The 14,531-nt window shown below is 49.2% G+C and overlaps 1 protein-coding gene across 1 annotated transcript in view; it reads left to right on the top strand.

The window, feature by feature from the left end:
• KLHDC7B (kelch domain containing 7B) overlaps positions 1-14,531 on the top strand; it is a 21,753-nt gene that overhangs the window by 4,042 nt on the left and 3,180 nt on the right. Inside the window, exons 2-3 of the mRNA XM_006157603.2 lie at positions 13,082-14,092; positions 14,416-14,521. Of these exons, the coding sequence (XP_006157665.2) occupies positions 13,082-14,092; positions 14,416-14,521 (1,117 nt within the window). The remainder of the gene's footprint in view (positions 1-13,081; positions 14,093-14,415; positions 14,522-14,531) is intronic.

Genomic DNA, 14,531 nt, shown 5'->3' with positions numbered 1-14,531 from the left:
TTGTGACACCGCGTTGTCTCCGTGCTGCTCACAGTAGACGACGCGACACTGCGTCATCTCTGTGCTGTACCGTGCTACCCACAATAAACGGACGACACTGTCGTCTCCGTGCTGTAACACTACGCCGCTTGTCCCGGCTCTCACTCCTTCACTCAGGAAACCTGTTCGGCTGTCCCCCCGGGTCGGGACACCTGGTGGCTTGAGAATTATGTTGGATGCGTGTATGTGCATGCCCAAAATCAGGAGAAAAATATAGGAGAAGGGATTGTGGTGTGGCCGTTTCCTCTGGCTGTGGTTTCTCACTTTCCTACTCTCTATTCTCTGTCTCTCAGGCAAGTACACACCTTTTATGGGAAAAACCTAAAATAAATAAATAAAATAAAAAGGAAAAGAAAATAAATTCTAGTCCCAAGGTACAAACAGTGTTATATAAAACGCTGCAAAGATAGATTCCCTTCAAACCTAACTCCTATAGGATACAGTTAGAGCTGTGTTCAGAGGAAAATTTATAGCTTTAGAATGACTTCATTATTGGGCCAGTCAGGTGGCATGGTGGTTAAGGTAGCTGGAACCCACATGACTGACTCTGAAAGTTGACTCCTGGACCTGGTGGTTTAGGAAGCACACTTGGTGCATGTGTGTGTGTGCCCAAAATCCTGAGATGAGAATAGAGGAGAAAGAATTGTGATGTGGCCATCATTCCCAGGAGGTGATTTCTCATTTTCTCTTTCTCTGTCTCTGTTTCTCCAGCGAGTACACATGCCTTATAGCAAAATTTAAAGAAAAAAAGAGACTTCATTATTAATAAAGAAAAATGTAAAGAAACTTACTATTTATTTATTTATTTAGGATTTTGCTATAGGGTGCATGGGCTCGCCAGAGAGACAGAGGGAACATCAGCAATCACCCCCATAGCGGCAATGGCCATGTCGTAATCCCTTCTCTCTTTTCCTTTTGGGATTTGGTCACACATGCACATGCACCTGGTGTGATTTCTTTTTTCTTTTTTTTGGACAGGTTTTTGCTACAGGGCACGTGTGCTTGCCAGAGAGACAGAGAGGTAAAAAGTGAGAAGTCACCCCCCAGGGGGGATGGCCACGCCGCAATTCCTTCTCCTCCATTCTCCTCTCAGGATCTTGGGCATGCACGCACACGCGCCCGGCATGAGTTTAAGCCACCAGGTCCAGGACTTGAACCTCGGTCGACTACATGGGAGTTCAACAACATAGTCATTACGCTAACTGCTGGTCCCCCTGTTGTGATTTTTCAAGCTACTAGGTCTGGGACTCAAACCATAGTTGGCCATGCGGGAGTCTAGTGCCTTCATTACCACTCCACCTGCTGGCCTCAAAACTTAGTATTTATTTATTTATTTATTTATAAATAATTATTTTATTTAACTTTATTTATTTGTTTGTTTATTTATCCACTTATTATTTTAACTTGACCAGAGAGGGACAGAGAGAGAGAGAAAAAAAGCAAACTGCCAGGTCCGGGACCTTGAACCACAGTCAGCCATATGGGAATCTAGCACCCGTAACCACCATGCTACCTGCCAGCCCCAAAATGTAGTATTTATTTTATTAAATGAAAAAAAGAACAAGCAAAAGAAACAGGAACTAACACAAAACAGTAGAAAAAACACATAAATATCAATATAATAACTAGGCTGACTGGTGACATAGTGATTAAGAGAGTCAGATCCCAAATGGCTGACTGCAGTTCAAATCCTGACCCTAGCAAGTTGAAAAAACATGTTGGATGTGTGTGCATGCATCCCAAATCCCAGCCTGATGGAGAATGAAGAAGGAGCTGCAGTGTGACCATTCCCCACTAGGTGGTACATTCTTCTCCCTCTCTGTGTCTGGTGAGTGCATGTACCTTCTGGCTTATTTAAAAAATAAAAAAAGAGGGACCAGCAGATGGAGTAATGAATATGTCACTGTACTCCCACAGCAGCGGCTTAAAACTCAACACTGAGTGCATGTGGGTGCATGCCCAAAATCCCAAGAGGGGATGGGAATGTGGTGTGGCCATTCCCCCAGGAGGTGATTTCTTGCTTTCTGTCTTTCTGGCGAGTGCACGTGCCCTATAGCAAAAATCTTTCTAAAAAAAACCGAGAAAGAAAAAAAGAAAAGAAAAATATATCATTGTACTTTTTTTTTTTTTTTTTTTTGGTCATAGGGTACGTGTGCTCGCCAGACAGAAACAGTGAGAGGAAAAATGATCCTCTCCCTGGGGGGGGTGATGACCACATCATAATCCTTTCTCCTCCCTTCTGTGATTTTGGGCATGCAAGTACATGTGTTGGCATGATTTTCAAGTCTCCAGGTCTGAGACTTGAACCATAGTTGGGCATGTGAAAGTCCAACACTTTAATGACCCTGCCACCTTCTGGCCCCTGTAATAGCTACTTTTTAAAGAATTATTTTATTTAAGTTTATTTATTATTATTTTAAATTTGACCAGAGAGAGAGAGGAAAAGTGAGAAAGCAAGCCACCAGGTCCAGGACTCGAACCGCAGTCAGTCATGTGGGAATCCAGTTCTTTTAACCACCATACCACCTGCTGATCCCATAATAGGTTTTGTTTTTTAAAGAGAGAGTTTTTTCTATAGGGTATGTGTCCTTGCCAGAGAGAGAAAATGAGACACAGAGACAGAAAGAGAGAAGTCATGCCCCAGTGGGGATGGCCATGCCTCAATACCTTCTCCTCCATTCTTTTCTTGGGATTTTGGCACACATGCACATGCACCCGGTGTGTTTTAAACCACCAGGTCTGGGACTCAAACTGTGGTCGACTACGTGGGAGTCCAGCGATGTAACCATTACGCCATCTGCTGGTCCCCCATAATAGCTATTTAAAAAAAAAATTTTTTTTAGATGTTTTTGCTATAGGGCACGTGCGCTCTCCAGGCAGACAGAGAGAGACAGAAAGCGAGAAATCACCCCCCAGGGGGGATGGCCACACGGTAATCCCTCCTCCATTCTCCTCTTGGGATCTTGGGCACGCACGCACATGCACCTGGCGTGACTTTTGCCATAGGGCGGGCACCACCACGCCCTACCCGGCGTGACTTTTAAGCCACCGGGTCTGGGACATAAACCTTGGTCGACTACACAGGAGTCCAGCGACATAGCCATTACGCTAACCGCTGGTCCCCTGCCCTCAAGATTTTTGCAAGTACAATAAGAAAAGAAAAATAGTGTATAAATATTGAAAAATAAGAGATAAAATGTCCCCTTTGGCTGATATGGCTGTATACCTAAAAAACTAAAGATACACTAGTAAATAAATACTGTGATTAACAAGGGAAATTGATAAGATATAATTGCTCGATATGAGATCATTCCTTTTTTTTTTTTTTTTTTCTGTATATTAAGAACTACCTCTTACACTTTCAAAGAAAATTCATTCTCTGGGGCCAAAACTACAGCATAGCAGTTGTGTTGCTGGACCCCTGCATAGCCGACTACTGTTTAGGTCTTGGACCTGGTGGCTTAAAAATCACGCCAGGTGCCTCTGTGTGTGTGTGTGTGTGTGTGTGTGTGTGTGCCCAAGGTCCACGGGGAGAGTGGAGAAGAAAGGACTGTGGCATGGCCATCCTCCCTGGGGAGTGATTTCTCACTTTCCCTCTCACCGCGTCTGTCTGTCTGTGTCTGGTGAGCACACACCTCTAAGGCAAAAACCTCTAAAAAAAAAAAGAAAAAGAAAATTTATTCCCCAAATTATCAAAAGCTGAGTTATGTAGGAATGTATTCAAATTTAAAAAATAAAGGATATATATAAAACAAGGTCTTAATAAGATAGTAAGTCCTGGTAAATATGTTAATTCTTCTTAAATTAATTTTAAAAATTAGTTCTAGTTAGATTCTGGTTTGAAAAAAGTAGAAAACATAAATTTACAGTTCAAACGAAGGGGCCACTAGGTGACACGGTGGTTAAGGATCTGAACACCCACGTGGCCAGCCATGGTTCAAATCTTGGACCTGGTGGCTTGCTTTCTCACTTTCTCTCTCTCTCTGTATCTCTCTCTGATGAGTGCACCAGCCCTATGGAAAAATTTAAAAATAATAAAAGTTAAAAAGTTCAAATGGAGAGTGTAATAAGGAAAATTCTGAAATAGGAAAATAATGAAAAGAGATTTAGACATTAAAACATGAAAGACCTGGTGGCTTGAAAATCATGCCGGGCATGTTTGCCCAAAATCCTGAGAGGAGAATGGAGGAGAAGGGATTGTGGCATGGCCATCATCCCTAGAAAGTGATTTCTCACCTTTCTTCTCTGCCTGTATACGTGTCTCTCTAGCAAATACATGCACCCTATGGGAAAAAACTAAAAACAAACAAAAACAAAAACACACATGATGGGTCAGTCGGTGGTTAGGCAGCTGGATCTCAAAGCCGAATGCATGGTTCAAATCCTAGACCTGCAGCTTGAAAAAAAACAAGCCAGTGCGTGTGTGCCCAAAACCCTAAAAGGAGACTAGAGAAGGAATTGTGGCATGGTCATTCCCCTTGGGGATGTTTTCTTATTCTCTCTGACAAGTGTACGCACCCTATAGCAAATAAACAAAAACCCCACAAGCAATGGTTAGCTTCTTGTGCCAGAGTGGCTGGGCCAGTGGCGTCTTGGTTCTTTTTCGCGTGTTCTATGTGAGCCCCACGTGTAATAGCACCTTCCCACATTTTCTGCTCTTGAACACCTCAGAGTTTTTACTTACTTCACTAGATAACCTCTTTTTTTTCCAGAGAGATTTTTGCTATAGCATGCATGTGCTCGCTGGAGGGACAGAAAGCAAGAAATCACCCCCAGAGGGAAGGCCAGGCTGCAATCATCTCTCCTCCCAGGGTCTCAGGCATACATACACATGCCCCGGCATGAATTTTAAGCCACCGAGTCTGGGACTCAAACCTCAGTCGACCATATGGGAGTCCAGTGATATAGCCATTATGCTATCTGCTGGTCCCTCATTTTACTAATTTTTTAAAAACACAACTTTTAAAAAATGTATTTCTTTCAAGAGAGTGAGAGACAGAGAGAGACACACACAAGTACTCTCAACAGGGTCTAATGCTGTGACCTGAGCCCCCAGTATTCACAGGGGTTGGGGGACCGAGTCCATGAGCTCCCACATGGATCCAGTGCTGCCCGAGCAGTGCACTGTCCCTGTGCCACTGAGCAAGCCCAGTTAACACTTTTCATGTTACTTCCTCTTCCTTTCACAGTGCTGGTGTGTTTTTAAGCTTCTAATTGGAGCTAACATACAGTTTTAGACAGGAATTTATGGAGGTGAAGACTGAACAATACAGGCCTGTGGGTCTATCAGACAAGGTTCAGTGAGAAAACAGAAGTCACTCTTAAGTACTTAAGACAGAAATAAATTTATGAAAGGGATCATTACAAAATTGTTGAATGGGCTGGCGGTGAAAGAGTCAAAGAGCCAAAGGTGGCTTTGGGTCTATTGAGTTGTTTTTTTTTTTCTTTTTTTTTTTTTTGAGAGGTTTATTTTTCCTATAGGGCACGTGCGCTCTCCAGAAAGACAGAGACAGAGAAACAGAAAGAGAGAAATCATCTCCCAGAAGGGATGGCCATGCTGCAATCCCTTCTCCTCCATTCTCCTCTCGGGATCTTGGGCACACACGCACATGTGCCTGGTGTGAGTTTAAGCCACCGGGTCCAGGACGCGAACCGCGGTAGACTACATAGGAATCAAGCAATATAGCCATTATGCCAACTGCTGGTCCCTTGAGTCTTTTTAAAAATTATTTTATTTAACTTATTTATTTTCATTTGACCAGAAAGGGACAGAGTGAGAGAGGGAAAATGAGAAAGCAAGCCACCAGGTAGGTATAGGACTCCAACTGTGATCAGCCATGTAGGAATCCAGCACTCTTAACCACCATGCCGCCTGCTGGCCTTGAGGCTGTTGAGTTTTAGAAGAGATTTGGGCGGGCCAGCCAACAGCCTGATGGTTAAGACTACTGGATCCGTTGTGGCCATCTGTGCAGTTTGAATCCCAGACCTGGTAGCTTAAGAAGCACACAGGGCATGTGTGTGTGTGTGTGTGTGTGTGTGTGTGTGTGTGCATGTCCAAAATCCAAAAGGAGGAAGAGATGAAGGGGAAAGGATTCCAGTGAGACCATCCCCATGGAGCGTGGTTTCTCCTCTCCCTATGTGTCTCTCTCTGGTGAGTGCTTGTGCCAAAAAGAGAGAGAGAGAGACTTGGGTAACTGATTTCCTAGCCCAGGGACCTGGATTCTCCACACAGATACACTTAACCCAACATCACCCTAGAACTCTAGCCACAAGGAAATCTGCAAAATGTGATTTTAACTTTTTGGTCTCAAATTCAGAGAAATGAACAGAAGAAAGTGAGAATGGAGCTGAACACAACTGACCACACAGAACAGGTGGGAGAGCGAGGGTGCTGCCCATCCAAGTGGAGGCGTTTGGCAGGCAGACCAGCCGTGCAGAGCCTAGGTCATGGAAACGAAAGGGCCACTTAGAGCACAGCTCGCTCACTCCACCCCACCTTCTGTTCTGCAGTTTTACTAGAATACAGCCACATACATTTCTTTACTTTTTTCTTTTGCTAAAGTTGATTTATTAACACGGTGCGCATAGGAGAGTGTGCACGCGAGAATCACCCATGGCAGTCCTGCGTGCTATGAGCCCTTCCCCTAGCCCCACAGCTGGTCAGGGCCGTGGGGACCCATGCACATGCCCAGTGTGTTTTCAGCTGGACTGAGGGGTCTGGCCACGGTTGGCTGTGTGACTTCCAGCAAGGCAGTGCAGTCTGCTGGCTGGTCGCCAGGCTGGGCCAGGTTTCACCGTCTCCTGAGGCTGCCTTGCCGTGATGGCAGAGCTCAGATGCCACAGAGACTGTATGACCTGCAAATGTAAAATAGTTACAACTGATCCTCCAGAGAAACTTTGCCTCAGAGTGTATGTAGACAGAACAGAAAGAGCCTAGTCCTCTAGGTGCTACAGCCGCCCGGGGTATGTAAATCACACGAATGACACCCCCTAGAAACAACTGCTTGAAGCTGTCTAATGCAACTCAGTAAAATAATGATACGAAAGTTTTATTCCTCCTAGGTTTTGCCACAGGGGTGTGTTTGCTCACTAGAGACAGTAAGAGGGAAAGTGAGAAGTCACTCCCCAAGGGTGCAATCCCTTCTCCTCCATTCTCCTGGGATCTTGAATCTGCACATACACATGCCCAGCATGATTTTTTTTTCTTTTTCTGGAGAGATTTTTGCTATAGGACACGTGCACTCGCCAGAAAGACAGAGAGAGACAGAGAGACAGTGAGAAATTCCCCCCCCCCTCCCAGGAGGGATGGCCACGCCACAATCCCTTCTCCTCCATTCTCCTCTCGGGATCTTGGGCATACATGCACACACATGTGCCCAGCGTGAGTTTAAGCCACCGGGTCCGGGACTCGAACCGCAGTCAACTACATGGGAGTCCAGTGACATAGCCATTACACTCACTGCTGGCCCCACCCAGCATGATTTTCAAGCCACCAGGTCTGAGACTTGAACTGTGGTCTGTCATGTGAGAGTCCATAGCCTTAACTACCATACTACCTGCTGGTCCCAAGATAGGATTTTTAAAAATTATTAATTTAATGTTATTTATTCATTTATTTATTTTAACTTGATCAGAGAGAGACACACACAGAGAGAGAAAGAGAGAGAGGGAAAGTGAGAAAGCAAGTGAGAAAGCAAGCCACCAGGTCCTTGAACTATGGTTGACCATGTGGGAGTGTCCAGTGCCTTAACCACCACGCCACCTGCTGGTACCAAGAGAGGATTTTTAAAAACAAATCTACCAGAGGGCATATGCTCTTGTGAGAGAGAGAGAGAGCACAGGAGAGCATCTCCCATAGGGCGTGGTCATGCTGCAACCCTTTCTCCTCTGTCTCTTCATCTATTTGGGATCTGGGCATGCACACATGTGCGCCTAGTATGTGTTAAAGTCACTGGGTCTGGGATTTGAACCACGTAGTTGGCCACATGGGGTCCTGCTGCCTTAACTACCAGGCCATTGGCTGGCCTGAGAGGATTTTTTTAATTGCCAGAGGACATGTGTGCTCACGAAACAGGGACAAAGAGTGAGAGGAGAAAGCACCCTTTAATGGGGCATTGTCATGCTGCAATCTCTTCTCCATTTCTCCATCCTGTCGAGATTTGGGGCATGTATGCGCCCATACCACATTCTTTCTCAAGTCTCCGGGGCTGGTTTGAACCACAGATGGCCGTGTGGGATCCAGCTCCCCCAATTACTAAGCTATGGGGTTGGCCCATGAGATAATTTTAATTAGGTGTCAGGACTACTTTGGACTTTTTAATTTAAGTTCAAGGACAGAAGTTTCCTAAATCAACTAACATGATTCCAGGTCTCAAATCCATGTGGGGAATGATTTTTTTTTTTTTTTTTAGAGAGAGAGATTTTTGCCATAGGGCACGTGCGCTCGCCAGACAGAGAGAGACATAGAGACAGAAAGCGAGAAATCACCCCCCAGGGGGGATGGTCACGCCGCAATCCCTTCTCCTCCATTCTCCTCAGGATCTTGGGCACGCACGCACACACGCCCGCTGTGAGTTTTAAGCCACCAGGTCCGGGACGCAAACTGCTGTCGACTACATGGGAGTCCAGTGACATAGCCATTACGCTAACTGCTGGTTCCCCGTGGGGAATGATTTTTAAAAATTTACTCTTACAGGGGAACCAGCAGTTAGCGTAATGGCTATGTCACTGGACTCCCATGTAGTCGACAGCAGTTTGCGTCCCGGACCTGGTGGCTTAAAACTCACAGCGGGCGTGTGTGCGTGCGTGCCCAAGATCCTGAGGAGAATGGAGGAGAAGGGATTGTGGTGTGATCATCCCCTCTGGGGGGTGATTTCTCGTTTTCTATCTCTCTGTCTCTCTCTGTCTGTCTGGCGAGCGCACGCGCCCTATAGCGAAAAACCTCTCAAAAAAAAAATTTACTCTTATGGGACCAGCAGTTGACGTAATGGCTATGTCGCTGGACTCCCATGTAGTTGACTGTGGTTTGAGTCCTGGACCCGGTGGCTTAAACTCACACTGGGCGCGTGGGTGTGGCTCGCCAAGATCCTGAGAGGGGAGTGGAGGAGAAGGGATTGTGGTGTGATCATCCCCTCTGGGGGGTGATTTCTCGTTTTCTATCTCTCTGTCTCTCTCTGTCTGTCTGGCGAGCGCACGCGCCCTATAGCGAAAAACCTCTCAAAAAAAAATTTTTTTTTAATTACTTTTACCCTGAAGGCATCATCCTTTATGGTCTCAGCTCAAAGATAAGGGTGATCTATTAGGCTTCCAGCCAGGTGGGCTGCCTTATCCCATTTGCCCTGCGAGGTTCACCACCACACAGCAGTTTCGAAGCTATTTACCCAGGTCTGCACCTGCCTGCAGACAAGAGGCGCTCTGAGGGCAGCCCTCCTTCCAGTTGAGATTTGGGGCATGTATGTGCCCATACCAGATTCTTTCTCGCTTTCTGTCTCTCTGTCTCTCTCTGTCTGGTGAGCGCACGCACCCTGTAGCAAAAACCTCTCCAAAAAAAAAAAAAGAAAGAATATTTTAGCTCTGCTTTCCCAGAAGGCATATGTGCTTGCCAGAGAGAGGAAGAAAGTATCTTCACAGGGCAAGGCCATGTCTCCTGCATTTCTCCATCCTGTTGGGATTTGGAGCATACATGTGGACGTGCACCTAGAGTGTTTCTCAAGCCACTGGTCCAGGATTCACGCTATGCAGTCAGCCATGAGGGATCCAGCTCTCTCATTCTCTCTCTCTCTTTTTTTTTTTTTATAGTGAGATTTTTGCTTTAGGGCACGTGCACTCGCTGTGAAGACAGAGAGACAGAGACAGAAAGCAAGAAATCACCCCCTGGGGGGATGCCCATGTCACAATCCCTTCTCTTCCATTCTCCCCTTGGGATTCTGGGCACGCATGTGCACAAGCCCAGCATGAGTTTTAAGCTGCTGGGTCCAGGACTCAAACCACAGTCAACCATGTGGGAGTCCAGTGATGTAACCATTATGCCATCTGCTGGTTTCGGGGGATCCAGCTCTCTTAACTGGGAGGTCATGGGGCCAGCCCTTGGGTTAATATTTCCCAAGCCTTGGGCTGGCAGATAGTGTGGCGTTTAAAGATGCTGGTTTCCCACATGGCTGACTACAGTTTGAGTCCTCAACCTGTTAGCTTGCTTTCTTACTTTCTCTCTCTCTCTCTTTCTCTCTGGTCAAACTGAAATTAAAAAATGGATAAATAAAGTTAAATAAAATAATTCTTTAAAAAAATATTTCCCAGGACCAGCAGTTAGCATAATGGCTCTGTCGCTGGACTCCCCTGTAGTCAACTGCAGTTCGTGTCCCAGATCCAGTGGCTTAAAAACTCATGCCCGGCACACGTGCGTGCGTGCCCAAGATCCCGAGAGGAGAATGGAGGAGAAGGGATTGCAGCATGGCCATCCCCCCTGGGGGGTGATTTCTCGCTTTCTGTCTCTCTGTCTCTGTCTGTCTCGCGAGCACACGTGCCCTATAGCAAAAACCTCTCAAAAAAAAAAAAAAAAAAAAAAAATTTCCCAAGCCTTAAAATCATTCTAGATGTATTTTAGGCATCTATAAAATATGTAAATATATACATATAAAAATACACACTTTTAAACATAAATAAATATATACATATACAAATACACACTTTTAAACATAAATAAGATAATAATATGGTAACCTTTGCTTTGCATCATCATTCCCATTTATACAATACTTCTTCTTATGAAGACACTTTTTTTTATCTTAAGAAATCTTTTTATTTTATTTATTTATTATTATATTTTTAAATTTGCTATAGGGCACATGTGCTCACCAGAGAGAGAGACTGGTCAGGGGGGCTGGGGGAGTGAGAATGCAAGCCACCGGGTCTGGCACTTGAATTGCTGTTGGCCATGTGGGAGTCCAGAGCCGTAACCACCATACCACCTGCTGGCCTCAAGAACAGGGCACGCTTGTGCTGTTGGTACAAATGTAAATTAGTACAACCATCATGGAGAACAGTATGGAGACTCCTAAAACACCAAGATCAGAGCAGCTATTTGTTCCTAGGTTTGGAGCTCTGACCTTCCCAGCAGTCCCACATTGCAACTCTCTGGGGAGTTAAGAGGGTACAACTACACACTTTGGGGAAGTCACATGTCTTTGGCCACCTGGCTGATAGGCAACCTCTCCAAACAGGGCAACATTTCCCCCCCTTCACCTGAAAAGCCTTTCCCATCCGTGGTGGGCTTAGTCTAGAGGCTGCTGGAGGGGTGTGGGAACCTCAGCCTTGGCCCACTGAGCCTGATGGGAGCCCCCACTTTACCCCTGAGCATCAGAATGTTGGGGTTTGGACAATAGGAGGTGCCCCTCTCCAGGAGGAGGACCGCGCGTGTCCCTGCTCACCCGTGCTCTGCAGTGCTCACTGTGGTCTTGCAGTGTGGGGTGGGATGATTTCCTGGGCCGGTCCTCCCTGTCGAGGCCCCGTAGGCATCACTTTTTGGCTACTTCTCTTGTCCTCTGATAGCAGCTTGGGGCTCAGGCTGAGGGTGACAGGGTCTTCAGAAGCTGGCTGGAGTGGACTGGTGGTGCAGGTGGAACTTTTGCCTCCACCCTAGGGAGGTCTTTGGGCCCCAAACTTAACTAAGAGTCAGAGCTTGGGGTGGAATGGAGAATGGGGCAGTCTAGACAGAACTCTTCAGCTTGAGGTCCACCTTAAGGCACAGGGGCTCCTCCGCCCCTTTCCATCATGTCATTTAATAGTCCTGGGGGAGCTGAGGGAACTAGACCAGGTGAGATACTTGAGGCTCAGTGGAGCCCAGGCTGGGTGCCAGGGACACTGCTAGGCTCTCTCCTTGCTGCCAAGCCAGGGAGTAGTCCCCAGGTCTGCTGCATCCCAGAGGGAAAACATCATCTCAGGGCCTGGCCCTTGTCTTGAGCCGGGCTCTGGGTTATCATGTCAGGCCCTGCCGGCCACCTGTCCCAAGGCTCAGTCCTGAGATGGGCTTAGGTGAGAAGCACACAGAAGAGACAGGACTCCAGCCTAAGAAACAAGGGACAACCTAAGGACAGAAGCATCCCATGAGGCCTGAGCCTGGCCAAGAATGGGGGGTAGAGGGTGGTCTCTAGGGAAGTCTGGGGACTGAGCTGAGGATTCCCAGAGGTCAGCTGTGACAGCCTGGGCAGGCTGGCACTCTGGAGGGTCACAGTGCTGGTTGACAGGCAACTGCAGTAGGGCAGGCTGGGCTCTAGGTTCCACGGGGCCCTGCCAGAGCACCTTTTGGGGCAGTCAAGACAGGCCGGAAGGTGAAAGGGACCAAGAGACCCTAGAAGGTCTAGGTGGGTTGGAACAAACCTGGCCACAAAGAGGAAAATATAACTTCTGGATTTTTTTAAAATTCATTTTTTCCCCCCTTCACCTGAAAAGCCTTTCCCATCTGTGGTGGGCTTAGTCTAGAGGCTGCTGGAGGGGGTGTGGGAACCTCAGCCTTGGCCCACCGAGCCTGACGGGAGCCCCCACTTTACCCCTGAGCAGCATTATGTTGGGGCCCACCTGCTGTACTGTCCCCTCCCCTCCCACACCAGCCAGCAGTGGGAGCAGTGGAATCAGCCTCTCCGGTTTCTGGTAATTTCATCAGGGCTGCATCAATTGCTAAAGCAAGAGATAACATCTCTCGTGGGTAGGCCTCCCTGCAAGAGCCCTGGAGGCTGGGCCCAGATCAGAGGAGGTGTGGGATTGGTTTGGGGATGTAAGGGTTGGTCAGGCAGAAGCAGGTGGGCGGGCCCCGCGGTGTGGGCATAGCTTCTGACCAGGGCCCCTGGAGAGGCCTGAGCTCTTCTCCTGCTCCCAGGTGCTTTGTCTCCAAAGAGGCCCTCCTGACAACACCCGAGCCTGGTGCAGGCACAGATCCCACACTTGCCAAGGTCCACCTTAACTGGTCAGCCCTGGGGCGGGGCATGTAGCCCAGGTCTGTGTGCTGGCTCTGCAGCTGGTCAGCCTTGACTGCCCTGGCTGCACCCAGCACCTCTCTCCAGGCAGCATGGAGCCTGACAGCCCCCTCTGGGGCTGGGGCTGGGCTGGGGATGGGGACGATGACTGGGATGGTGCTGTGCTGGTCTTGCTGGCAGTGGCTGTGGTGGCAGCCACAGCACTGGCTTTGCACTGGTTTGGCTTTGGGCAGGACCAGGAAGTGGCAAGACCAGTGTCCACAGCCCCGGGGAGCCAGCCTGATCAGGCAGGAGGGGCTGAGCTGGGCCAGCACCCCAAGCCCCAGGTCAGCGGTGGCAGAGAGAAGCAGAGCCAGGGGCAGGGAGAGCCAGGCCCTCCAGGACGCTGCCAGGGAGCTCCTGCTGCCGCCGGGAACCCAGAGCCACCCAGAGGGCTGGCGGCCACAGCCAGGCCTTCCCTAGAGACCCCGGGTCAGGTGGAACAGCAGCAAGGTAAAGTCTCCCCAGGAGCCCCCCGAGGCCACGGAAGCGGGCCTCCCAGGCCAAGCACTGCCCTCTTTGGGAGAAGCAAGGTGGGGTCTGTGGCCACCCCCCTCCTGATCCACTTCGCCCCTCGGAGTCTCCGCAGCTCAATGGACGTGAAGGTACAGGAAGGCAGCGTGGGTGCCCAGGGGCCAGCTCATCAGGCCCGCGACCGTGCCAGGCAACGGGACACCAGCCTCTGGCACCCAGCTATGGGGCCCCTGGGCTCATCAGGGAGAGGCCCGGCTGGCTGTCGGCTACAGATGGATGGAGTCAGAACCTACCGCCCCTCAAAGCCGCGCCCCCTCCGTCTGGGCACCGCGGTGAGTGTATGGGACGCTGTGGTGGTGGCTTCGGCTGCCCTGGACTCGCTGGACCACCTCTGCACAGGCTCCCAGCTGCCCCGGATCCGTGTGGAGCAGACTCGGCCACCGGCGGAGGTCTCCAGGATCAGGTCTGAGGAGACCAAGGGGGTGCAGAGGGTCCTAGCGCCAGAGGAGAACTGGCCCTGGGTCACCAAGGAGGTCCTACTCACCGCGAGCTTCAGCCAGACCCCAGAGTCTGTGGGGCAGGCGCTGGAAGGGCCACTGTGGGGACGTTCACTCTTGTCCCCAGACCCAGGCAAGCCCGGGACTAATGACTGCAGAGACGACCACCCTTCCCTCAGTTTAGGGCCTGATGCAACAGACAAACAAGGGGGTTGCAGTACTAGAGGCCGGAGGGGGTCCCAGGCCCTTGGCTCAGGGGAGCTGGGGGCAACCGGTGGCCACCGAGCCTTGTCCAGGAATGGGGCAGCCCAGAAGCCCCCTCTCAGCCTGGGACTCCCACCTGTAGCACCAACCCTCAGGACCCCCTCGCCTTCAGTGTGTTTGCCCCTTGATGTCAGCCAGGGCCCAGCGCCATCCTCAGCTCCATCCCCAGCTCCATCCTCAGCCCCAGCCCCAGCCCCAGCCCCAGCCCCATGCTCAGCCTCAGCCCCATCCTCAGCCTCCGCCCCATCCT

Source organism: Tupaia chinensis, unplaced genomic scaffold (assembly GCF_000334495.1).
Source record: "Tupaia chinensis unplaced genomic scaffold, TupChi_1.0 Scaffold000548_1, whole genome shotgun sequence".
NCBI classification, from domain to species: Eukaryota; Metazoa; Chordata; class Mammalia; order Scandentia; family Tupaiidae; genus Tupaia; species Tupaia belangeri.
Note: the sequence above shows the minus strand (reverse complement) of the source record. Positions and strands in the feature narration are given on the sequence as shown.